Source organism: Castor canadensis, chromosome 4 (genome assembly GCF_047511655.1).
Source record: "Castor canadensis chromosome 4, mCasCan1.hap1v2, whole genome shotgun sequence".
In the NCBI taxonomy this organism is placed as follows: domain Eukaryota; kingdom Metazoa; phylum Chordata; class Mammalia; order Rodentia; family Castoridae; genus Castor; species Castor canadensis.
The window spans coordinates 94540667-94566754 of NC_133389.1; the positions used below are offsets into that span (position 1 = coordinate 94540667).

Below are 26088 nucleotides of genomic sequence, written 5' to 3' on the forward strand. Positions count from 1 at the left end.
TAAAATGTTTCAAAGATATATTAATTGATCTCTGTCAACCTAGAAGGTAACACCGATGCACAGGAAATCCATGTGAGTCAATGCCCTGTATAGCTATCCTTATCTCAACCAGCAAAACACCTTGTTCCTTCCTATTATTGCTTATACTCTCTCTTCAACAAAATTAGAAATAAGGGCAAAATAGTTTCTGCTGGGTATTGAGGGAGGGGAGAGGGAGGGGGCGGAGTGGGTGGTAAGGGAGGGGGTGGGGGCGGGGGGGAGAGATGAACCAAGCCTTGTATGCACATATGAATAATAAAAGAAAAATGAAAAAAAAAGATAAGCAAGAAATTTATAATATGGTTTGCTTCTGGAGAAGGAAACAGAGTAGCTATAGGAAAGAAGTCAGAGGGAGGTCTTCAACCAACACCATCTTTGTACTTTTAAAAAAGATTTGGTATTAAGACATAGTATTTATACATGTAGAATTATAAATCCACATAAATGCATTGCTAACAAAAATTAAAGGTAGAAAAGAAAATTTATACTTTACTTCACTGCCTTAGCAGATGAAGTACAGTCAATATGATTTTTGAGTATTTTCTTATCTTTAAGAATTTTCTTTTTTTTTTCTTCTTTTTTTTTAAATTGTTTTATTATTCATATGTGCATACAAGGCTTGGGTCATTTCTCCCCCCTGCCCCCACCCCCTCCCTTACCACCCACTCCGCCCCCTCCCTTCCTCCCCACCCCCTCAATACCCAGCAGAAACTATTTTGCCCTTATCTCTAATTTTGTTGAAGAGAGAGTATAAGCAATAATAGCAAGGAACAAGTGTTTTTGCTGGTTGAGATAAGGATAGCTACATAGGGAGTTGACTCACATTGATTTCCTGTGCATGTGTGTTACCTTCTAGGTTAATTGTTTTTGATCTAACCTTTTCTTTAGTTCCTGTTCCCCTTTTCCTATTGGCCTCAGTTGCTTTAAGGTATCTGCTTTAGTTTCTCTGCGTTAAGGGCAACAAATGCTAGCTAATTTTTTAAGTGTCTTACCTATCCTCACCCTTCCCTTGTGTGCTCTCGCTTTTATCATGTGCTCAAAGTCCAATCCCCTTGTTGTCTTTGCCCTTGATCTTTAAGAATTTTCCAGGGCTGGGGATGAGGATTAAATGGTACAGCACTTGTCTAGTACAGGCAAAGCCTGGGTTCAATCCCAAGCACAACAAAACAAACAAATAAAACAATAACAATATAAAAGCAAAACATTAACTACCTCTATTTTGTATTATCATTTGTAAATAAATGAGTTTAAGAAAATAACTTCCTATGTTATCTTTTAATACAGTTTAACACCTTGTATATATCACTTAAGGCAACAGTATTACCCAGCTATTGTGGGACATCCCAAAAAATGTAAAATGTGATTTCTGCTTTTAGTGGATCTTCTTTTTCTTTTTTGGATAATAGGAAGAACAAATGGCAAAACATAAATAATAGGGCTAGCCAAACATTGTGCATATGAAATTTTTACTGCAATGCCACACAAACGGAAAGACACAGTTCAAAAAAGACAAAGGTTAGAGTAATTTAGGGTACATGCAAAAAATTTTATTCAATGTTTGTTTAGTTATGTCATGCAGACTGCAATAATAAATCTATCCTAAAAATTCAGTCACTTAAGAAACAATGTGTTTGTTCATCTCCAATATAGCTCACAAGGGTGGGTTTGGGGAAAATTGAGTAACTTTCTTCCAAGATCAGAAAAACACTCAGACTGGTACTTGCTCTGCCTCTTTCAAAGTATCCCTAAGACATTGATGCAAGTCAGCTGAAAGGAAAGAGTACAGAGGAGCACTTGTATGTGGGTCCATTCCTGGGATCATATATGCCCCTTCCCCTCACACCCCATCAACTGCAGCTCAGCAACAAGGCTACACCTCACTTACTATGTGAGAGGCAGGGCATGCAATCTATTTGGCCAGCCACATGCCCGACCTTTCCATTGCAATAGGAGAAGAACATATTTTGGGAGTCAGCTAGAGTCTATCACTAATACAAAGCATTAATGATTTGGAGAAATAAAGAAGAGAAAGAATGATTTTATCCAGGCAAAAGAACAATAACAATAACCAGGCTGTTAATCCTTTCCAATCTTCCATTTCTTTGCGTGATAAACAAAACTTGTTCCAAGTGATTTTAATTGTTTTTCTAGCTTTTAAGTCTCTCTGGTTCTTGGGGCTAGTATTCAATGGGTATTGTGTTCAACTGGAAAAAGGTGTTCATGTTGAAAAGATACAAGACAGCTCCCATGTTGTGTGGATAGAGTGGATCTGGAACAATCACTGTATTGCAGTTAATATTGAAAAAAAATTGAGCAACAGATACTGCTCATGTACCTTATTGTGATGATTAATTTTATCTGTCAACTTGACTATAGCACTCTCTGATAGCTGGTAAATTTTTTGGTGTATTTGTGAGACTGTTTCAGGAAGAGATTAGTGTTGGAATCAGTAGACTACAGATCTACTCTCACCAATACAGAGTGACTATTATCTAATCTGGCTAGAATACAAAAGTAGAGGAAAGGCAAATGCACTCTAACATTCTCTTTTTGAGCTGGGATATTCATCTTCTGCCCTTGGACTTTGGAGCTCCTAGTTCTTACGCCTTTGGCCTTGAACTGAATTATACCACCTGCTCTTCTGGTTCTCCAACTTGCAGGTGGCATATCAAGGGACTTCTTGGCTTCCATAATTGCGTGAGGCAATTCCCATAATAAATCTCATGTATTTTTATGTATCCTATTAGTTTTGTCTTTCTGGAGAATTTTGAATTCTACACTTTTATAAATCAGACAGTTTGCCAGGTGCTGTGGAGGACACAAAGAAGTTAACTCATTCTTTTAGAGAATAAATTTTTACTATTTATGGAGGAGCTGAGTTGAATTAAGAACAGGAAAGATTAAAATGAAGCAGAATGGAGTATGTTTTTAGAGTTCTACATAGAGTAGGAGATTGAGAAATGATCCTTGAATATCTCCTACAACCATTTTCTGAAGAAAAGAATCTCTAATAGTATCTTTTGTTCCTGTGATTTGTCTCTTACAATTGATCATATTAAAATTCCAGTCATTAAAAGTTTGGCTAATTAACTTTGGGTTAACTACAGTTTTACTACAAGTAAAAATGCAGAGGCTGGGCAATTAATTTGATATTCTTTATGAGATAAAATCAGACCTTCAGGCTGTCCATGTAGTCTACACAATTTACCAATATCTGGGAAAATACATCCTCAAGTGCTAAAACCATTTGAAAACTGCCAAATGTATGTAGTATTCTACTATTATTAATTCTTAGCCAGACATATCTCTAATGTCTTCCAGGACTCTAATCTTTGGATATAATGGCTCCATTTTGACTTTATTTTTCAATATTTGTAATTAAAAATGCTGTTTTCATAGGGAAATTATAGTCCTAAGGATATAGGGGGAATATTTCAAGTCATTTTCATGTTTAGTTTTGGTTTCTAAATCATGTTTTGTTCTAAATTCACTGTGAATATTTTCATTGTCTTGAATACCTTCTTCAATTTGCCTTTCTTAAGTAATACAAGACCTGGGAGTAGGAGTCAGGAGAAATGCATTTCAGCTAGGTTTGTCATTTCCTAGTGAGTACATCCTTCACCCTTCTGGAGGCCAGGGTATGCCTGTCTGTTAAATGAGGGAGTTGAAATGAGAGTGCGAGGTGTACTCTGAAATACTACTCTTCTTTGTATTAATATTGGCTAATCACTTTTCTATATTTAGTTATTAACCTGCCTATTAGTTTAATTTTAAATTTCAACAAGTTCTGTTTCCTAATTTTTGAGCAATTTGTGATTGGATGCACAATTAGCTTACATGAATGTCCTTTTCTTCAACTTCAGTACTAAAAGACAAAATGGCCTTATAGAACTGAATACATTTTCATGTTTAAATGGGGTATGATTTATATTGTGCCAAGTATCATCAGTGACAATTATGTAGGCTTTGAAATGAAATTATGACTTAGAAATATGTGTGGCATATGTTCTACTCCAATTTTAAAATATGCCTGTGGGAAACTAAAAAAACTCACAAACCCTGCTAAATTCTAAGAACTATATAAATTGATTTGTGGTTTTTACTTTGCATAGAAACAATGCTTATATCTCTCAACTTTTGAACATCACATAGTTTTAAATCTCATTTCATATTGCGATAATATCAATCATAATAGCAAGTCACATTTCTAGCATTCCTACAAGACGTCAGGCCATAGATTACATGCTGTATGTGAATTATCTTTTACTCTACTTTATAATCTCCATAGTGAAGTTGTACTACTTAATATGAACATAAGAAAAACATTAATTTTTAATTGACATTACTTATTTACAAACACACACACACACACACACACACACACACACACTAAATCTTTATGAGGAAACAGAACACAAGGACTAAAATCTTTAAAAAATAACCACTGTGAAGTCATGTGACAGATCTACAAATTCTTTTTATTTACATAGAAATGTGTACACATACGTTCTCTGTACACTGAAATTCTAGGTATATATACATATGTGGTTCCCACATATTTTACAATAAGTAGTACTTTACTCTTGTTTCTAGATGAACATAAAAAGATGTCTGAAAATATTACTCACCAACCACAAAATTACTAAATCACCTGATGAATTTCAAGCCTGTACTATGACACACTAAGCCTAGCACAATTTTTACAAAAGACAAAATCGAACACTGTGCAGGTATCACCAGTTAAAGGAAAGGAATGGAGATGTGAGATAAAGACAGAGCTGCTGGCTTTCTGAACAGTGTGGTAAGAGTGTTTTTGTAGGCTAGGACTTACCTCCCTTTAGTCTTCAATTGAAGGTTTTGTTTTAACTGATATATTACAGATAAGGAGGGGAAAGAAGTTAACAGCTATTGTAAAAAAAAGTAATGATTCTCAAGTCTTGAGTTCTAGAAGTCTTTTCCTTGGCCAGCCAGACCCTCTTTCTGTGCTAATCCAGTGAACAGCCAGTTGTACCTTACAGGCAATCCTGGGCACTCATACCTCACTGAAGATGAGAATGTCTCCAATAGTGACATTAATTTGAAAGTAATATCAAAAGCCTAGTAAGCCAGATATCTTAGTTACCAGCATTAATACCTAGATATACTTAAATATAACTCATTATTTCCATGTAGAGTTTGATTCCTCATTGTAATCACTAACTAAATACAAGAAGAACTTACTCTGGGAGGCTAGAAATGGTGGTTCATAACCCTGGAATTTTCAACCTCTCCTTCCATTTTTTTTTATACGTTAGCCTTGAAAAAAATCATTTTCTTTCAATTTCAGAGTTCTCTCTCTCTCTCTCTCTCTCTCTCTCTCTCACATGAATGGAATGAGGTCCTAAGCTCTGTAGTGAATACAAATTTCATGTCATTTCTGATAATCTCAAAGCATTGATTTTGGTAAAAGTGACTAAAAATATCATAATTTTCATTATTGTTGAACTGACTTATACCCAGATTTGCTTCATCAATATACCAGTATTACTGCTTAGAATGAGAATCATGAGGGTGGTGACCGACACAGGGCTAAGGGTTTAACTCACATTCCACTTCACTGTAGCGCAGATGATAATGCATTTGGTTCCACTGTGGCACTGTAACTTCACACAGGAGTTCTGAAACAAATTTTATCCTTTCATCTCTCATATCAATACTGGCACAGATGAGAAGAAAGACATAGCAATAAAAAAGGATTCAATGTCAGAAACACAATCCATCTATCAAATACAATCTTTCCAGTTACTTTACTGAATTTGCTATTTTTAAAGGTAAACTTCCAAAACATATTTCAAAGGCAGGCTCATTTCAATTCGGGAGCAATGCTTATCACATGCATAATTTAGTTCCTTCTTATCACACATGGCTATCACTGATGCTTCTTTTAGAGAAACAACAATATTTCTAGAACTTATCCATCTTTATATGAAAGTGATGGTTTCATAAACAGTTTGACTTTTTAGATAAAGGTACTTATGTTTGAAACGAACACATTTCACATTAGAATATGTTCCTTTTTCTTTTAACTTGAAAACCAGATACAGAACTATGATTCACTGCCAGAAACAAAAGGGATCCTTTACCATGGAGAGCTGAGCTTATTTCTTGGTCATTCTAATTAAATCTACACGTGTCCCTCATTTCAATCACTGGAAAGATTCATCCAGAAGATAAGTATGGGGTCTCACTATGGTAATTGTAGTCAGGACAGACCTTTTGTACAAGTTTATAATCAACACTGTAAAAGGCAATGTAAATGCAAATGACCTTGAAGGGCTTGGAGCATAACCAAGACACATGGCTCTGAGTCTGCTCCTGGTAGCAGATCTTAGATGGGTCAAAGTTGCACAGGGCGGTTTTCTTCGCCCGATCTGTTTTTTCATACTCAATGCGACAATTGAAGGATTTGGATTCCTTGGTCTCCAAGGTAGACTGGGGGGAAACTTCAAATTCCACCACTTTAGAGGGAGGTACCAAGCTCACGGAAACATTGCCCAGGCCTGTTGAATTATGTCGGAAATAAACACTGAAGGTTCCATTTCCATGGTCGACAATTTTCCCCGTGATAAGGAGGTTGAGTTTGACAGTTTTAATGTTGGAATGAAAGTCACCCCATCCAAACATTTTCTTAAATTTTCCTGTTTTCACTATTGGCCGCCGTTTAGTTCTTGTTAGTGGCTCCTGAACCTCGGTGATGTTAGCCAGCCAATCCCAAAAGTTCTCTATGCTGTCTGCATACGCCATAGGGCCAGGCTTGGGTACTGGAGACTGTTTAACAAACAGGCGCAGAGGACTGAAGATCCTAGAGTGCACCGCGTTTCCAACCAACGTCCCTGGAGCATCTTTGTCTTCCCAATCCAGACCCTCTGTGGTGTGCACCACCTCTCTACTGTCACAGAACAGCTGTGGGAAAAGAAGAACGAGAAATAAATTTTAGAATAGGCTTTGCGCATGCACACAGACTGAAGGGAAAGGAGAAGGGAAACTCAGTATTATTTAAGTTCTTGCTAAATATAATTTCAAACACAAACCTGGGCTCTGTGCAGTGTAACACGAGGAGCATTCAACTCAAGCAATGTAAAACTGTGAGTACAAAAATTTAAATGATCAGACTAAGAAGAAGCCATTTCATTTTAATAGGTTGGTTTGTTTTCACTATTTCCTAAACTTTACCATTTTCTTTATCAGAATTGGCAAAGTAGTATATTTTTGCCACTCATGTGATAAAATTATTAAATTTGGGAAGTCTTGTTTTTAGGAGAAGAAAACTCTAGGCTCTAAAGTTTCTACCAACAATCTATAAACCATCTGAAACTATAATTGCACAAAAAAGTATAAACTAATTAATAGACTATATATTATTTAATGTATTTTATTGCAACAAAATTATACCCAAAATTTAGAATTAGTAAGAGTTATGTGCATGTGTTTTACAAGTTCACAATATTTTTTTCTGAATCATAGCCACTGAAATATAGCATTTTATTTGCATTTAATTTTCCTTCTTATTCTTTTTTGTGGTATGAGTATTCATGATTTCCAAAAATCATTTAGTTAAGTCAATGTGGATTTTGAGGGACAGAATCATTATATATGAAACTGTTACCTAGAGTGAATATTTATGGATGAGTTATAAAGTCTAGAAAACAGAGCTTTCTAGTGGAAACACAGATAGTCTCTTATCTCTAATGGCACAAACTACTCTTGTAATGGCTCTACAGAAAACTGTCAGCATGATGAAAAGGATGAGCAAAGAAGGGAAGCTGTGTTTATGTACTGTTTCTCCAGCCTTTTCAAACTTGCCAAAGCACTTGGCAAAACTGGTCTCAGATTATCCCAGAAATTATTGCTTTCAATCCAATTTGAAAAAACACTGACATAGCTTGGATTGTAAATATTGTACTTGACTATATGGTATAGCTTGATAATGTGAGGATCTCTTTTGTATGTTCATATAAGTTTATAAGTTTAAGCTGAGCATGGTGGCATACACTTGTATGCCTCCCATACCTAATAGGGAGGTAGAGATAGGAGGATCTTTGTTTAAAGCCATCCTAGACAAAAATTAACAAGACCGTGTCTCAAAAACAAGCCAGGTGTGGTGACAGATGCCAGTAATTCCAGAAGAGATAGGAGGATCACAGTCCAAGGTTGCCTGGGCAAAAGTGTGAGGACCCATCTGAAAACACAAACTAAAAAACAAAAGGACTAGGACCATGGCTCAAGTGATAGAGTACTTGTAGCAAGTGGGAAGTATTGAGTTCAAACCCTATACTGCAAAAATAGTTTATAAGTTTAAGTTCTAAGAGAATCTTATGAAAGATATTCACCTAAATCCAGTTGGAACCCAAGGATGGAATATGCAGATGAGGGTTTAAAAAAATTATTTTCTCATCACTAAAATCACTGAAGTTGGAAGAGGGCATATTGATACATTCTACTTTTTGATATCAAATCCATATATCCTCTTTTTAGGAGTTTATACATCCTGAATTAATACCTCCTTCTTTCTCCTGTTTTAAGGATGGCATACGCACCAGAGAAAAAGGGATTATTGCTCAAAATCTGAGGCTCAAAATATGCTAATATTGTAACTATAGCTTTCTGGTTTTGAACACTCTTAATTATGATGTGCAGAAATCAATACCCATTGGAGTTCAGCAGTCTGGATCCAGTTCTAACTTGAGATTCCTGAGAACTGATGCAGGCTGATCCAAGTTGACACGTTCTGGTCTATCATCAAGGAGAGGGCCGAGGTCCAGTTTCTCTTCTTTGTGAACATGCAAAGAGATCTTGTTGCCTACATTCTATTCCTATTTTTCACCTATTTCCTGAGATTTGCGTACTCGGGAAATGGTGACAGACACACCTACCATTTGCTGAGCAAAGCTCTGGTGTTCAAGAATTGCTACAGTGCTTCCTGATCTCTACTCTTCCATTTGGTACAGCTGCCAAACGTCTTCCCTATTCCTATTTTCTTCCTCTCTTTCATAGGGTACGTCCTTCTGACATTTTCCTTTTTTTAACCTGCTTTAAAAAAACTTCATTTGTATCTTTATATATAATCCTACCAATTAACACTTTATTAGCAGAACTAAGATACATTTTTCCATTCAAAAATGTTTTCAATCACAAGTAGGAAAACATTCTTTGCTACCAGCAACAGTGTGCTTTCTCTTTTTCCCCTTTAAGTGTTTGTTGAATGTTATTTATTTCCCTGAAATTTTTCTGCCTGCATCAGTTCTCCTGATTCAGTGCTTTGCACAATTTTCTCTTTACTTTTTTGTTATTGAAAACTTATAAATGCCAAGTTCATCATTTAATGACAGGTAAGTTTTGTAATTAGACTGAGTCTTAACTTAGCCAATTTGGATATATTTTAGATCATAGACACCAACAGAGTCTTTCCTTTATGTGTAGGACTTCTGTTGTGATGGTTCTGAGATGTCAAAAATAGTAATAAGTGACCATTTACTGAAACTTTAAAAAAATGATACAAAAGTTTTCCTGGGATTAATTTATGTTGTAAAGAATTTCATCCAAACATGTGCCAATTACCTAGGAAATATGAGTGTGAAAAAACCAAAATACCATCTATAAACAAACAGATAAATTAGATGTGATTTTTGTTTTTAGGAATGCTCTTTAAGTCTTTAGAAAAGATTCTCCATATGAGAAGTTAAAATGGAATTTGATTTTGAAGAAAGTCATTCTAACACCCTAGTCTTTAGGTTCTAACCTTGAGCCCTTGATTTTAAGGTTGATTTATGTAAAAATGTTCAGGTAATAGCACAGATTTATAGTGTTTCTCTCTTCTAGGGAAAAAACTCTTTGGCAGTTCCATAGATTAAAAAGTATTTATTATATATATACATATATATACACTATATATGTATGTTTTGAAAGTTTATATGTATAAAAGTATAAATATATGTGTGCACATATATTTAATGTTTTTGTTTTCCCTAGACCATCAAATTTCTAACTTGCTTTGACAACAGCATTAACCAAATTAGAAAAGCTGTGTACAGCTTCATCTGGTTATTTCTTTAAAATACATGGAGAGTTCTCACAAGTGCTGATTTCCAAATCTCAGTCCAAATCTCAAAAGGCCACCTGATAATAACATACTGGTAAAAGAGTAAAATTATAAGGGTGAATATATTTCTCTGTGTCTTTGAAAAGCTGACAATTGCATCCCTCTCCCAACTTCCTCCCCTTTTGGTGTAACTTGTCCAGTCTTCATTTTGTTATAAATTATCACTTTATAGCATCACAGCTGAGAAGGCACACTCTCCTATCCCAGGTCTACATAGATGGTTGCATGATTCAAACCCATGACCCAAATCCTCTAGGACTCATGCTTAACCTGAGGAGACCTTATCAAGAGAGACTGAGGCAGCTAACTCACAACCCTGTCCCCTTTATCCATATAATTCCCACTAGGAAGCAGCATGGAATGGTGGGAAAAGTACACTATTTGATGCCTGATGACATCATCACCCATGCTTAACTACTGACTCAAACCCCAGTTTTCTCACTTATGTCTTCTTTCTGGTCAGTTGTAAGGACTAATTAAAAGAACAGTTGGAGCTTAATCTTTGGCAAAAGGCATTCCATGACTGATGGATCTTCCATGGTCCAATGGGTAGTCTCATGCTTCCTACTCAAGAAGAGTCTCCAAAGGGTTATATGAATTTTCAAAGCTCCAGCAAATGATTAATGGTTAATTGAGCAACTTGTTCCATGCCATGTGATGAATTAACAACCAAGTAGAAATCAACCATCTCAACCCCAAAGCATCAATCATTTCCTCATGTTTCCTGTCTCACTGGCATGTGAGTCATATTCAGATCCCAGGTCTGAGATAGCTCTCTTTTGCCAAGAAAATGTGTTTATGGACCTTTGCTTCCAACCTACCAAATGAGTCAGCAAAGGGACCTGGAAGTACAAACTGTCTCGCAGGTGCCCTCATTCCCCAACAAATAGTTTCTGTGACACATCTTGCTGGAGAGAAGACCATAAGTGGTTCTGAATCTGTTGGCAAACCTCTCTGTCCAAGGCAAGACTTAGATGTTATCTACAAACACGTCTGTATCCCCCGATTACTTTTGTACTTACTGGGCTCTTCATACTAATTTCAGTATCACTGCTGTCTTTTTGTCCCATCATATTACAATAGTAATGAAAAACATTTAACCTCAAGCACAAAATGGAGTTTTAAAAGGGGAAGAAAGAGAAATTGCTGTGCTTTATCTGTTTGAACATTCCCTGATTTCAACACATTTATCAAAGCTTAAGTAATTTACGTCTTGGCAGGGTGTATCAATTTCACAAAGCACACACATTAGCTAGATACAATGATATCATATTAGCTTTTTCTGTATCTTCCAGAAGAGCTCAAAAAGATTAATAAAAGCTCAAACTTTCATCAATTAAAGGAAGCAGGTAGAAGGAAGGGGGTAGAGGAATAAGACTATTTTGTTTCAGTTCTTTTGTTTTTAGGGCGGGGAAGCTGACAGGTTCAAATCATTCATCATAACAAGCTGAAGTTGAATTTCACTGATAATTAAATGCATTTTTCCCAAGAGGCAGTGAAGCTGCAATGAATTTTATAGTAGCAGATGTGAGAACTGCCACAAATTATGGAAATAATTTATAAACTAAAAGGCATCTTCCTCTGCAAACATTTTATCAGAAGAGACTTTTTTTCCAACTCTATTTGTTGTGTACTTTTTTAATTAGTATTTTGTTTTGGAGTAACTTTAGTTTATAGAAGAGTTAAACAGTAGAAAGAGCTCCCATACACCTTGCTCTGCTTCCTCCATCGTTAACATCTAGCATTACAATGTTCTTGTCACAACTAATGAACCAATACTGATGTATTATTTTCTAATCGTCAAACTTTACTTGGTTGTCCTTAGTTTTTCCTTAATGTCCTTTGTCTGCTCCAGGATCTCACATTATATTTAGTCATTGTGAATCTTTGAGCTTGTTTCTCAGACTTTCCCTATTTTAGATGACCTTGAATGTTTTGAGGAATACTGGTCATATATTTTGTAAAATGTCCCTTAACTTGGGTTTATCTGCTGTTTTCTCATGATTAGACTGGTGTGCGTTTTGTGGGGAAGAACCTAGATGTGAAGGACCACTTCCCTCACTTCATTTCAAGGGCATGTGCTAGCAACATAACTTATCACTGCTGATGTTAACCTTGACATCTTGATTTAGGTAGACGGGAGCCTTACAAAAAAAGTTTTTGTTTTCAGAATTCTCCTAAGGCTTGTAGACTTTTGTTATCACAAACTTGGTTTCATTTATATTTAATTCAGTAGCACTTGGCTTAGGTTTTTTTTTTTTAATCAGAAACTCTTAAACATTTCAATTTACAACTGTTCAAGGCATCACTGAATAATCTAAAACAACCTCAGAGTTCTTCAGGAAATCACAAACTATTTCTAAATTACCTTGGTAATTTTGCATGTTATAAATGTGTCTATTGCTATCAATCATTATCACTAGTGCTAATTTATTTTTATTTAATATTAACTCCTTGAAAAGTGGGCCCACTTTGATAATCAGTGCCATCATAAAGAAGAGTCTTTTCTACAAATATCTTATATAAAATTGGAGTTATTTGTAAATTACATTAGAATCACAGTCCTTCTCAGTTAGGAGCCTGTCCACTGCACAGTAATTAATTCTACATGCCCAATGAGAAATTAGTAAGCTCTAGATGGCTTTTTTGCAAGTCAACCTCTTAACCAAAGGGAATGGAGCTAATGAAAGAAACCCTCACAAAGTATTCAAATCCTCTTTTATATTCACAGTGTTCTGGGTGGTATAGTGCCATGAATGCTACTTGATTTTTTTATTTGTTTGTTTTGCAACAGGTTCTTTTTATGTAGCTATGGAGCCCAGACTGGCCTTGACCTCATGATCCTTCTGCCTTAGCCTCCCAAGTTCTGAGATTGCTAGGGTATGCCACTACACCTGGCTGCCACTTGGTTTCTTTTGGATCCTAAGAGTCAAGTCTTCACCATAATTACAGAATAATATTTATGTCCATCATTGTGATAGCTTTGCCTGCCTCTTCTTTGCTAGCTTCATATTAGGCTAACCTGTGAGAGGAAAAGATTTTTCAACACTTAGTGAATAATGAAAGGGGAATTTAAAACTTTGAACTACTGGGCTTCAAATTCTACTCAATACCTATCATGCCATTATCAGTACAGGTAGCACTATCCCTTATCAGTCCTAACTGATGCTATTTTTCTTACTTGATGAGGCTCTAAGGGAAGAGATACCACTGCCAGACTTGCTGTTCCAGACCAGGTTTTAACAATTCTAAGTGACACATTTATTTAGCAGTTAGTGACTCTGCTTACATGGTAATCGGGGAGCAGTAGAGGTCTGGATTTCCTAAGTAATTCCAGCTGAACCTTTAAGCCCACTGCTTGTAAATATGCTTCTCCTGACTTAGCAGAAAAACACTAGCTGATATTAACAAACATTTAACAAAATGGGAAGTCTATGACAGTTTACCAATGGTTCCACAAAAAGTTTACTTTTATTTTGCAGTATTAAATTTATTTTTTCATTGACTTTTGTCTATACTTGTAATGACAGAAATGCTACTGCACTTCTGCATGGTGCTTGTAAATCATTGGACTGAGAGGAAAACTGGAAGCTCCTGATCAAGTCTGTCTACTATAGAAAACAATCTGTTTCCATATCCTTCAGTGGCTGAATTTCATTTGAAAAATTGCTCAGATAGTAAGGGCAAGAAGCAAGCTCAGTCAGGACAAGGAAGGGCAAGGCAGGGAAGAGCTTTGATTTACTAGAAAAATTTGGGGTCAGGAAAACAGAAATAGACATTTGATGGTGTCATCTGACTGCTCAGCACCCTGTGCAAGACATGCCCTTCTCTGTGGTTTTCTTAGTAGTATAATGGCAAAATCTCAAGAAAGGGTTGCACATTAAAGAAATAAAGGGGCCTGCCAGGTAGAAAGTGAAATAGATCAAGAGAAGCATATCAGCAGGGATTGTTGTAAGAGGGTAAGGACCACAGAGCAGAGGAGGAGTGAAGAGAATGTCAACTGTGCTCTCACATGCATTCATTTTATAATAACTTATTCGGCCCTCAACTTCCAAATGTATTCTGGGTGCCTGTATGTGTGTTCTTGGCACTGGGAGTATGCTGCTGAAAAGACAAATATCCTTCCCTTCCTTATGTAATCTGTACAAGAGTAGTGAGAAGAAACATCAGATACAAATAATAATTCACTAATTTATAGTTGACATGAGGACCTACATATGTATGTAATGTGTGTATGTGTGTGTGAATATATACATATATATGCATATATCAATATAACAGGATATGTGGTATGGTAATCCCAATCAAGGGAGTAAGGTAAAGAACAGGACTAGGACTGAACAGAACTGTGCAATTAATATCTTTATTCAGATGAGAGAAATGAGACCAAGATTTACCAGTTGATAGTTGATAAAGAATGAAGGAATAAATAAACAGAAAAACAAATCGATCTAGGTATTTATATTTCTTTATCACTTGATCCAGATTGTATATTGCTTTGTTTGTAATTACTAATGAGAGTATAATGATATTAAAAGATTACAGCTATATATTTTTCTAGTGAAAAGCTAATTTGGTAACTGGTTTTACAACCATAAACAGTCTGTGCTGAGTTCCCCTGTCTTGAGCTGCAGAGTTAGGAAGGGAGGACCTTAGCAGCCCTTCTCTTTTTTTCCCTTAAACTCCAAAAAGCTATAGAGTTTACAATGTACATTTCATGATCATTGTATAATCGTCTATAATTCTATATAATTAATATTGACATATATTAATGCTACTTGGTACTGAACTAAATGTGCTATGGATAAATACAAATATTCTGAAACAATAGAGGTTGGTCTTTGTATTTATAGGTGTCTTAAAAATCTGTGACCAGACAACAAATCTTGCTATTGTCCATGATTATCACAAAGACTGAAGAACACTCTACATGTAAGAGAAACAAAACAATCCAATTTCCCCCATAGGTATAATACCACAGGGGCATTTATACTTTGTGTTTCAGTTTTCTGTGTTTGCACTAAACAAAATATATTTACAGTCTATACTGGCTAACCGTGAAACACTTGCCGTACCATATACACTGCATGGTGCGTATATTGCATTGATCACCTACCATTAAAAAGGAAGGTCATAATTATTTTATAGGCACCAAAAATTGTACTCCTTTACCCATAAAAGAAGAGAAAATTGACTCTCTAGGATCATGAAGAATGAGCTGTATGTTCCCCCATTTAGATTTATAATAAGCTGGAAGACTTGGCTTTTCCTTGATAAGAGGACTAACATATGCTATAAGAGATAAATCAATACAGATCTGTACAAATATTTTTAAAGGCAGCTGGTTTGTGCCTCTTGGATACCCTACAAGCATTTATTAATGTTCTTTCAGAGTCACAACTATTGCCAAGTGCCAGCTGGGAAGAATAACTGATTTGCTTGATGGATTTGTTTATAGTGTTGCTAATGATGAAATCTATGTAGATGGCCATTAATTATTTCACTGGGTATATTAGTTTAAGCAAAGAACCCTAAAGTAACCAGTCTTATATAACCTAGAGGTGCCTGTGGATCCCTGTGCAGCGAAGAATTACAGAACCATTAGTGAAAAGAGGTACAAAGCTTCATTGTAGTTACTTACATAGCTTACCTATCAGATTGCTTCAGTAATTCTTCCCTGTGTCCTGCAGTCAAAATTAAACAACTTTCTCAGCAGATAAATAAATAAACAAAACCCTGTCATGATCAAACTTAGCAACCCATTAAATTTTTTGCTTGTAAATAAATTTTGGGAAGCATTTTCTCTGGGTAGAGATTTTCCAGAATATCATCCTTGCTGACAAAAGAGGAACACATATCTGCTGGACAGCATGCAATGCTATATTGATGATTAGCAGTATGGTTCACCTTAGAGTCATATTTCTGATACCCCATTACAGAACTGTCACAGCAGATTAAAAGAAGAATGATAAAAAAAGAATGAAGAATGACAGAATCAAACATCTATCGTGTATTAATTGAACCTATTAATATTTTGTGGCACCACATGGCATTGTTTCAAAATTCATTTTTCAAGTTGGAAAACAAATGGTTATTTAGGAGAAGAAGTGGATAACCTTTCTGCTGAGAGTGGCAAATTCATTTTACCTTCCAGATATCTTTTAATAGCTACCCTTTACATTTTTCTAAATTGATTCATGAAGTAACAGGAAACATAAATGTGAAGACAGAAATCTTAGCAATAGGAGCCAAAAAGCTAGATTGCAATGCTTGGCAGTAGTTTTATTGCTAAGGTTAAATATGGCAATTCTTATTTTATCTTCATGACAGTGATCTTGAAAATCAATGTCACAAGTACCTCCAAAAAATCAGTACACACACCAGTGCACACTCAGGCACGCACATTAAAATATACAGAAATATTATGCACATAAACATACATGTGTGCAGGCACATGTCATAGTTCTCTGTAAATACCTGAAGTGAGCAATGTCAAATAAAATGTAGGCTTCATTTTGTATTGGTCAGTTAAGTGAAAGGTCTTTTTAAGCAAATTGTGAACAGGGTGAAGGCAAATGTTAAAGGTGCTTTGTGGTAAGGGGCTACTAAACATGATATAGCATGTTTCCTCAGTAAAACAATGTCAGAAAGCAGTCTCATTGAATGCAACTCATACAAAGTCAAATAGTTATTTTGATAATCTAATAAATTAATGAAATCTATTCTTGCTGAGCATATGACTCAGGGTGTTAAGTATGGCACTGTCTACTTTCATCCATGTGTCCTTTAAACCTCACCCAAGTTTTCGTGAGAGCAATAATGTTACTTGATAGCAACACATAAATTCTACTGGAATATCATGGCCTGGAGAGACAATATAAAAACTGAGTATTTAAAAAGGGTAGTTTTAGGAGATAGAAGAGCAATCAAATGAAGAGTAGAAATGCCAGATTATTCTACTTCTATGTGAGTTTAGGCAGGGTTTCAATGAGGAATGAGAAAACACTAGGGGATTAGAAGTGTGCATATATGTAAGGCTTTGTATTGTACCACAGAATCTATTTGCTATTTCAATCTTCAGGTACCATTAATTTGGTCATTAGCCTTACTAGCCATGGAATGTCAACTTGGCTAGGCTGTAGTACATAGTTATCTAATCTAGGTGGTGTTGTGACACATTTTGTAGTTGTGGTTAACATTACTATTCACAGTGCTAGCATTTATTGATTACATTCTTTCACCAAATGTGACATTCATTAATTAAATATTTTTCAAACTGTGGTAGGCACATAGTATAATACTTCACTTAAATGTAACATTCACAGTCTATTAGGAATTTTTACAGGATCCTAAATAAATGTACTCTTTTATTATGATTCAATATAAATATGTTTTGTAAGATTGGTGAAATTTTACAAACTATAAAAGTTATCTAATAAAAATATAAAAGCACAATTTATGCATATTGAAGCTGATAATTCTGTTAAAATGATTTTTGTAATAATCATTCCTGATAATTACACCTAGAATTAGTCCTCATAAATAACCTCATTGATTTTTAATATCTACTTTGTGACATATGTAGGACAAGAAATAGCCATAGAGAGATTAAATAACTTGCCCACGGTCCAGAATTCAAGAGGCAGCAATAAATCTAGAAATCACTCTACTGGATATGACACCCAACAAGCAAATCAAAACAAAACAGCTTGACTAATATATTTGCCTAATAAGTTAAAAAATTTCATTATAAAGTGAAGAAGTTTATTCCAGAAAATGAAACTAAGAAAACTGGAATAAGTCTGATAACAATTACTTTTTAAATATTTAATTTATTTTCTCTCTGCAATATAAATAATACATATTTTATATGTTGTCTTTATTTTTAAGAAGCTATATTGTTTTCAGTTATATAATAGCTTAAATGTTCTGGGAGAGAAAAGTGTTGGTATTATTAAGAATAAACACTAAATCTAAATCAGTATTAATTTTCTCTAAATATTCCTAAATATTGAATGAAACGTTCCTATTCCAGCATTTACCACCAAAATCAGACAGATCCCAGATGCTTCTGGGTAGGAGCAAGTTCATTGTCTTCTGGGCTTAATGGGGTGGGAGTCTTGCTTTCTTAGCCAGGGGAGATCTCAAATCAACCCAGGACTTTGTATCTGTGCTCCACTCTCAGAGGTATACTTTTCTCATTTCTTCCCTTCTCTATCCCCTTCAGTCCAGGACAGCCACATTGCTAGGCAGATAATATGTTCAGAGTTTGTCAGTCCCCTGAGTACTTCACAGGAATCCAGGCCATCACCAGGAGCATTCTCCATGCCTCAATTCCTGCTTTGCTGAGATCGTTAGTTGGATCCATGTGCCATTTTCCTAATGTCTTCAGCAAAAGCTGTCCAGCCACAACTTTCATGTTTTCTCCAGGGCAATCAGTTGGCTTTAAATAAAATAGATTATTCTTGATAATGTAAGGGGCTTTATCCAAATAGTTGGAATGTTTTATAAATAAAGCTGAGGTTTCCCTGAGGAAGATGAAATTCTGTTCTGCTTTAAGACTGTAACATCGACTGCTGCTTAAGAGTGTGCAGCCTGCTGGCCATCCTGTGAACATGGGGCTTGTCAGTCCACAGAATAAAATGAGACAATTCTTTGAAATACTGCTTTTACATATCAATTTCTCCAACTACTGGTCTGTATCTTTGGGGAGCCCTTTAGATTTTGATAACTGTGTCCATGTATGAATGGCTTATTTTCATTACTCAATTATGCTTCTTTGTTTTTGTATTCTAGAACCTAGTACAAGATATGGATACCTGATCATGATTTAATCATAAGCCATACTATTTTTTTGGCAGTACAGGGGTTTGAACTCAGGGCCTCATGCTTGTTAGGCAGATGTTTTACCACTCAAGCCACACTCACAGTCCTTTTGGCTTTGGTTACCTTTAGGCAGGGTCTCATGTTTTTCTGCCAGTCCCAGGCCAGCCTGGACCTTAATCTTCCTACATTATGCCTCCTGTGTAGCTGGGATTACAGGTACAACACCACTCCCACTTTTTTATATTGAGATGGGATCTTGCTAACTTTTGCCTGGACTGGCCTCAAACCATGGTCCTCCCAATCTCTGCCTCTCAAGTTATTGGGATTGCAGGTGTGAGTCACTGTGCCTAGCATCACACTCTTCATTATAATCACTTCTTTACTTGGCACTTTCTCTTGTAAACTTCTTGACTGTGACTACTATACCTTTATGTCCCAGGCCTATTCATAGTGCCTGATTCAAAATGAGACCCAAGGCAAGATTAAAATATAAATCTGATGGGCAATGTATAGTTCCCTGGAATTTTCACTTTTTACTTCCTCAGACTTTACTCTGAGGCCATTTTGGGAAATGTTTTAAATCCTAATTAAAATTTAGTCAATAAAGCAGTCAAGTAGGAAAAATAATGGACATGGGGTTGTGAAGTTGAATTTGGAGTAGCATGGCATAATAAGTAAGTAATGATAATTTGATAAAGCAGTAATGAAACCTAAACAAAGACATTACAAATAATATTGGAAGAGGTTGGTAGTAATTATTAAGGTGATTATTGTATAGAGTGTTATAAAAAATAATGAGTTCTGTTACTTTCCAGGAACAATTATTTACCACCTGCAGTCAATATTAACACACAAATCTCTATTTGTCACCCAGACCTATATATATATCTTTCCAATAAACAGATCCACTTTAATTGAACTATGAAAAGTATACAATACCAGATTTGCACTTTGTAAAACACAGAGGAGTCACAGCTCCTCCATGATAGCACAAGTAATAATTAAAAATGAGAATAGGAATTAAAAAAAAAAAAAGAGAGGAGACTGAGTTCTCTGTTGAAACGCAACTGTAACACTTCCCCATGCAGTCTTTACCAGGCTGGCATTCCACTTGCCAACTGCATGAACTTCCTTCCTTGCTGACAATTGATACAGCTAGGTATACATGTGGGGATCTCTTTTTCAGCCATCTGATACCAGATGAGATCAGTTGTGGCTTCTTTCTTGACAACTGCAGTTATTTGCAAATGAGATTTCTTCTGTTTCTCTGGAGATCTCCTACTGGCCCTCCCTTCTTTCTTTCCCACCAAAACCTCTCCTCACACCTGGCTTAGAAACACTGGGAAAGGTCAAGCAGAACTTTCCTGGGAATTGGAAATGGTTCAGGACCAGAGGTAGTAGCAGAGGCTCTGTCTCTCCAGGGCATGTTGCACAGTGAAATTTCTAAGATGCAAATCTGATTGTGAGAACTCTTGTTTTAAAGCCCTTAAATAACTTCTTATTACTCAGAGCAGAGTTCTCACACTTTCAGCCCTTGAAGAAAACTTTGGCAGTATTCCAACAGATACAAGAGACTCCAGTGCCACTTATGAATGTGAGTAACAATTATTGAAAGCTTTTAAAGGAGAGCAATAAAGATGTTATAACAAGCATGAAACTTGAAATCAAAGGTTAGAGATGATCGTTGACACTGTATCAGCCCCCAAATAGCTCATGGTAGCCTCTTTTCCATAATGGCTCTTGACAACTGATAGACCTTGTTCTTCCTACATTTTGGGCTCCATTGTTATACTCCTATCATCACACCTGAAGTAACTTATGAAACTTCATTAGCCTGAGGTCCTTGAAGACAGAAATGTTTTCTTATTCTTTGCTGTATTCCCAAGGTCTAGAACAATGACAAAAGTAAAGTACTCATATTTAGTCAATATATATTGCTGAAAAGCTGTAACACTCTTCACAAATCTCCAATATTATTTCAGTATTGAGTGAATGTTGTGGGTATAATTTTCCCTTGAGATTTCCCTGGAGATTATGCATTTCCAAGTTATTCTTGGCCTGTACCCCAATGACCATATAATATATTGAATTTATCAGGAATAAAGTCTACGCAGTTCAGTTGATTGTGGTTTTTAGGAAACCTGGAGAGAAAAGTCACCCTTTGGAAAGGAAAAAGGTGAGATGCTGCAAGCAATTCTTAAGGGGGTTATGGCAGTTCTTTGGCCCTGGGGATTCAAAACCCACCTCCTCTCCCCAGAGGAGAAGGGTTGTTGAGTTTGGTTGAGGGGAATGTCAGATGCAGTAAGGATACTAGAAAAGGGAGGTTGTGAGTATTGTCCCTAAAAAGGGAACCAGAAAGAGGAAGATTACTGTGAGGAGTATCCTCTGATGTCTAGGGGAGATCTAGCCCAATATCCACTGAATTGCCAAAGAGGGGTTCAGCTTTTCCAGGACAGTCCATGGCAAAATCAAGGATAAGGAAGAAGTTACTCAGCTAAGTTACAATGTTGTAGAGAGATCCAATTATTTCAGACCAAAAGTGTTCTGGACATAAATGATGTAGAAAAATGCTTCGTTTCTCACTATGGTACATATGGCTTTTGTAGCCAAACTTAACAATCTATTAAATAAACCAAAATATTTAGTAACCACTGGAAGCATCTCCAGTATGTTTTTTGAGGTAAGAGGAACAACCAGTGATCCAACATGTTTTTCTGTACAGAGAAGTTGGATATGAATTGATCAAGTTGCTAATTATATTCCATTCACTAGGGTGCTGATTGAGCAACCACATAGGTGGAGTGACAGCTTCTGAAAGTAAATACCTGCAGGGGCATGAAGGGGGCTGGATCTGCAGGGAGTAGCATGAAATAGTGACAGAAGGAGGAAGTGGTCAGAAAGCAATTATTCTGTGATTCTGAAACCATCTAAATGTAAAGTTCTTAATAACATCAGTCTCTTGTCCCTTTGCTCTGTTTCCTTTCTGATGTCCCTCTTGAAAATGCATTCTCCACCTTTCCCATCTATTGCATTTTCACCCACCTCTGCTCAGCCTAGAACCTTGGCTTGTCTAGAGCCCTCTTTTGTTTTCACCCATCTGCATGCAATTCATCACTCATCCCTGTATTCTATTCTCAAGTCCATGTTATAGTTATGTGATTTCTCCACCTCGACTGGCTCCTCCATTTTCAAATGATCTTGCTTTTGAACTCATCAGAAATCCTCATGTTCAATCTGATCCTTTTAGACATCTTCTTACACAGCATCTGGAGTGACCTTTGTAGAACCAGGCCCTGTCTCTTCACTGTACATTCTTTTCAGGGAATTCCATGACACTAAGAATGAAATTCAGACTACTTAAGTGGTCGAGGTCCTTCCGGCATGACTTCTCTGCCTTTCCAATAGACCAGTCTTAACTTTCTTTCAGTTCCCCTTGAAAATCCTTGGAGAATGCTGCCCATGGCTCTCTTAAGGAATATTAATATTCTGCCTCATTTTACCTTCTTTTCGTAGGCTGGAGATTGGTTTGAATTTCCAGCAACACCATTTCCATACATATTTCAGTATGCCACTGTGTTCCAGGCACTGGGATGAAGTAGGGAATAAGACAGGCACAGCTCTCACTCTATCGAGTATAGTTTCTGGTGGAGGAGACCAACAGGAAACCTGCAAGCCAAAAGACTCACAAAATAAACAGAAACTGGGGGTATAGAGAAAGAATCCAGTAGGACATGCACCAGAGAATAGGGCAGCCACTTTAAAGTGGGTGGCCATGGGGTTCCATCCTGAGGGGTTACATTAAAGTTCACACAGGGAGTCTTAGCTGGGGCTTGTTGTTGGAAAAGTGAAGGAAGAGTGTTGTGGGCAGAAGAAAGCATGTGAGAGGCCCCATGGTCAGACAGAGCTCAGTGAATTCTGGGAGGTGGATGAAGGTGGTAAATGAAAGAAAAGGCACTGCAAAATTATACAGGAAATGGAGAGGAATCTGACGTCTCCATATTCCCAGTTGAGTACTTTTTCTAGTACCATTATAGACCATTACATACAAGTGAATACATGGAAGTAGACTCAAGATGTGGTGACATAATGTCCACAGATGACCACTACGGATTCTGTCATGCACAGATTGGATGTAACTGACATATATTAACTGGCAATCTTTTATCAGAATGTGTTGTCTGGAATCTATCTTCATTTTAATAGCAAATGCTGCTCTGTGCCCAAATGCTCCTTTTTTTCTTGTCAGAGAAGTGATTTCTCACTATCGGGACCAAGTTATAGCTTTCTAATATATGTACTCTTAAAATCTAGTCAGTCAGGTAAGAAGTCTAATTACTCTGTTGGCAAGACTATGTACAGAGGCTGTGAAATTAAATAGGGAGAGAAGGGTAACTAGCTGAGTCCAAATTCCAGTCACACTTTCCCACACCCTAGGCATGTGAGGGAAACCATCCTGAACTCTTCAGATCAGTTCAGCTGCCAACTATGTAGCACTGAGTAAACCTAATTCATGCCATGGAGCAGAAGAATCATCCAGTGAAACCCAAGCCAAAATTCTGACCCAAGATATGATGAGATAAAATAAAATTGGTGTTGATTTAAGACATGAAGTTTTGGGGTAGATTTTTAGGCAGTTAATAGCTGAGATTTGGGAACTATAGGTAACTCTATGAGGTGATAAAGTAGAGCCACAACACACAGGTGTAAAGAGATAACCAGAGTTTGTCCTACAGACAAAGTTTTTGAATGCAAAGAAATTGCCTGGAGAGTTCACCCTGAGTCATTCTGAGTTATGAAGCTCACACAAAGTCATGTAGTCTGCCTTAGCAGCCTTTCAGATTTCCTAGTTTTGGATGAAACAGGTCCTTGAAAAGCTCAGAACTCAATCCGAGGTTTCTGAGCATTGTCACCTGAGTCTACACAGCTGACATGAATTCCATCAGAGACTAACATCACACTTACCTACACCAATGTGAAAGCAGGGTAGTTCTCATTAGCCACGTCAGAGCTTTGCCAATTTACATGAAATCATTCAATGATATTCGGTGTATGTGTGAGAGAAGCGTGAATAACTATCCTTAGATGCTACATAACCTTCTCTGTTTTATTTTGCCCAAGAAATCTGTTTTGAGTCTCTACCAGGTACCTTTTTGTTGTGAAGAGAATTCTCAAGGCTTAACTGGAGGTGTAGCTCAGGTGGTAGAGTGCCTGCTTTTTGAACACCTTCTCTGTAAGCTCAAAGCCCTGAGTTCAAACCCCAGTTCCACGAAAAGATTATCTCTGAATGGGCACCTGAAGAGAAGAAAGTGATGGAGCAAGACTGCTTACCAGGCCAGATGTTAGGTTTTATTTTTTAATGTGTTCATGACAGATTATGCATACCATATTTGATGATTACATATATTTCACTTCTTCTCTGGCTATGACCTAATTCTAAAAGTGTGTGACTCAGAAGATTTGTAATATTCATAAAGGGATCATATAAATAGCTCAGGGTAACAGAAGAGAAGGGCCTGGCTTCTTAAGTTAGTTGTCAGAACCTCAAGAAAGCCTTTCTCACAGTGTAGGTCCCTTAAAAGATTAAAAATAGAACTACCATAGGATCCAACAATCCCACTACTGGGTATAAATCCAAAGGAAAGAAATCAGTATGCTGAAGAGACATCTGCACTCCCATGTTCACTGTAGCACTACTCACAATAGCCAAGAAATGGAAACATCCTAAATGTCTATCAACTAATGAACAAAGAAAGAAAATGTGGTAATATGCACAAAGGAATACTACTGAGCCATGAAAAAGAATAAATACTGTCATTTGCATCGACATGGCTGGAAATGGAGTTAACTATGTTAAGTAAAATAAATCAGGCACAGAGAGACAGGTTCCAAGTGAATTTACTCATATATGGAATGTAAAAAACTTGGTCTCATAGAAGTTGACAGTAGAATGGTGGTTACCAGAGGTTTGGGGTAGGGGGCAAAGGGGGATGTGGATAGATTGGTCGATGAGCAACTAAGTTACAGTTAGGAGCAAGAACTTGTGGGGTATTATTGCAGAGTACAATGAGTATAGATAATTATGTACTGTACATTTCAAAATGCTAGAAGAAAGAATTTTGAAAGTTTTTATCAAAAAGAATTGATAAATGTTCAATGATATGAATCTATTTTATCTGCTTTAAACATTATGCAATGTACACATGATAGTTCCATTGATATATGCAACTATTTTTGTGTGCCAGTTAAAATTTTTAAAAGCATTTTCTCAAATAAATTAAACTTTTTCAGTTTTACAATGCATGCATGGTATATTTCCATTTTATGATATTCTCTTTATTTTATTTATTTATTTTAATATTTTATACTATTCCATGTATTGTCTTCATATTCTTGGTGGCGTCCCTTGAAGCACAAATGCTTTTAATTTTCATGGTGCCCAATTTATCAGTTTTTTTTCTTTTCTTTCTTCAACGCTTGAGCCATTCCACCAGCCCTCTATTTTTAACTTCTGCTTTGATATCATATCTGAGAAATTCTTGTGTAAACCAAGGTCACAAAGATTTATGCCTTACTTTCTTCCATGAGTTTAATAGTTTAATACATTTAGGTCATTGATCCATTAATTTGTGTATATGTGTAAAATTTATACATATGCAACTTCAATCTTTTGCATATGAATATCCAGATGTCTCTACATTATTTGTCAAAAAGCTTGTCTTTTCCCCTATTGGATTGTTATGGCAAACCTCCTAAAATCAATTAGCCATGGATGTGAGGATTTATTTCTAGCCTCAGTGCTATTCCTCTGATTTAGTACCTATCCTTATATCAGTATTTACCAACTTCATTATTATGGTTTTGTGGTGAGTTTTGAAATTGGGAAGTGTGCACCTTCAACTTTGTTCTTTTTCAAGAATTCTTTGGTTTCTCTAGGCCCCTGGAGTTTCCATATAAACTTTAGGATTAATTAGTCAAGTTCTGTAAAGAAGACAATTGGGATTTTGATAGTGATCAGGTTGAATCTGTGGATTCCTTAGCATTTTAACAGTATTCTTTTTTTAAAAAATTTTTATTGTTTTATTATT

General features: G+C 36.3%; 1 protein-coding gene across 1 annotated transcript in view; it reads right to left on the reverse strand.

Annotated features, from left to right (window-relative positions):
* Nucleotides 1-896: 896 nt before the first annotated feature.
* The window catches only part of Nxph2 (neurexophilin 2), a 110436-nt gene continuing 85244 nt past the window's right edge, over nt 897-26088 (reverse strand). Inside the window, exon 2 of the mRNA XM_074070658.1 lies at nt 897-6981. Coding sequence (XP_073926759.1) covers nt 6238-6981 — 744 coding nt within the window. The 3' untranslated portion in view covers nt 897-6237. The remainder of the gene's footprint in view (nt 6982-26088) is intronic.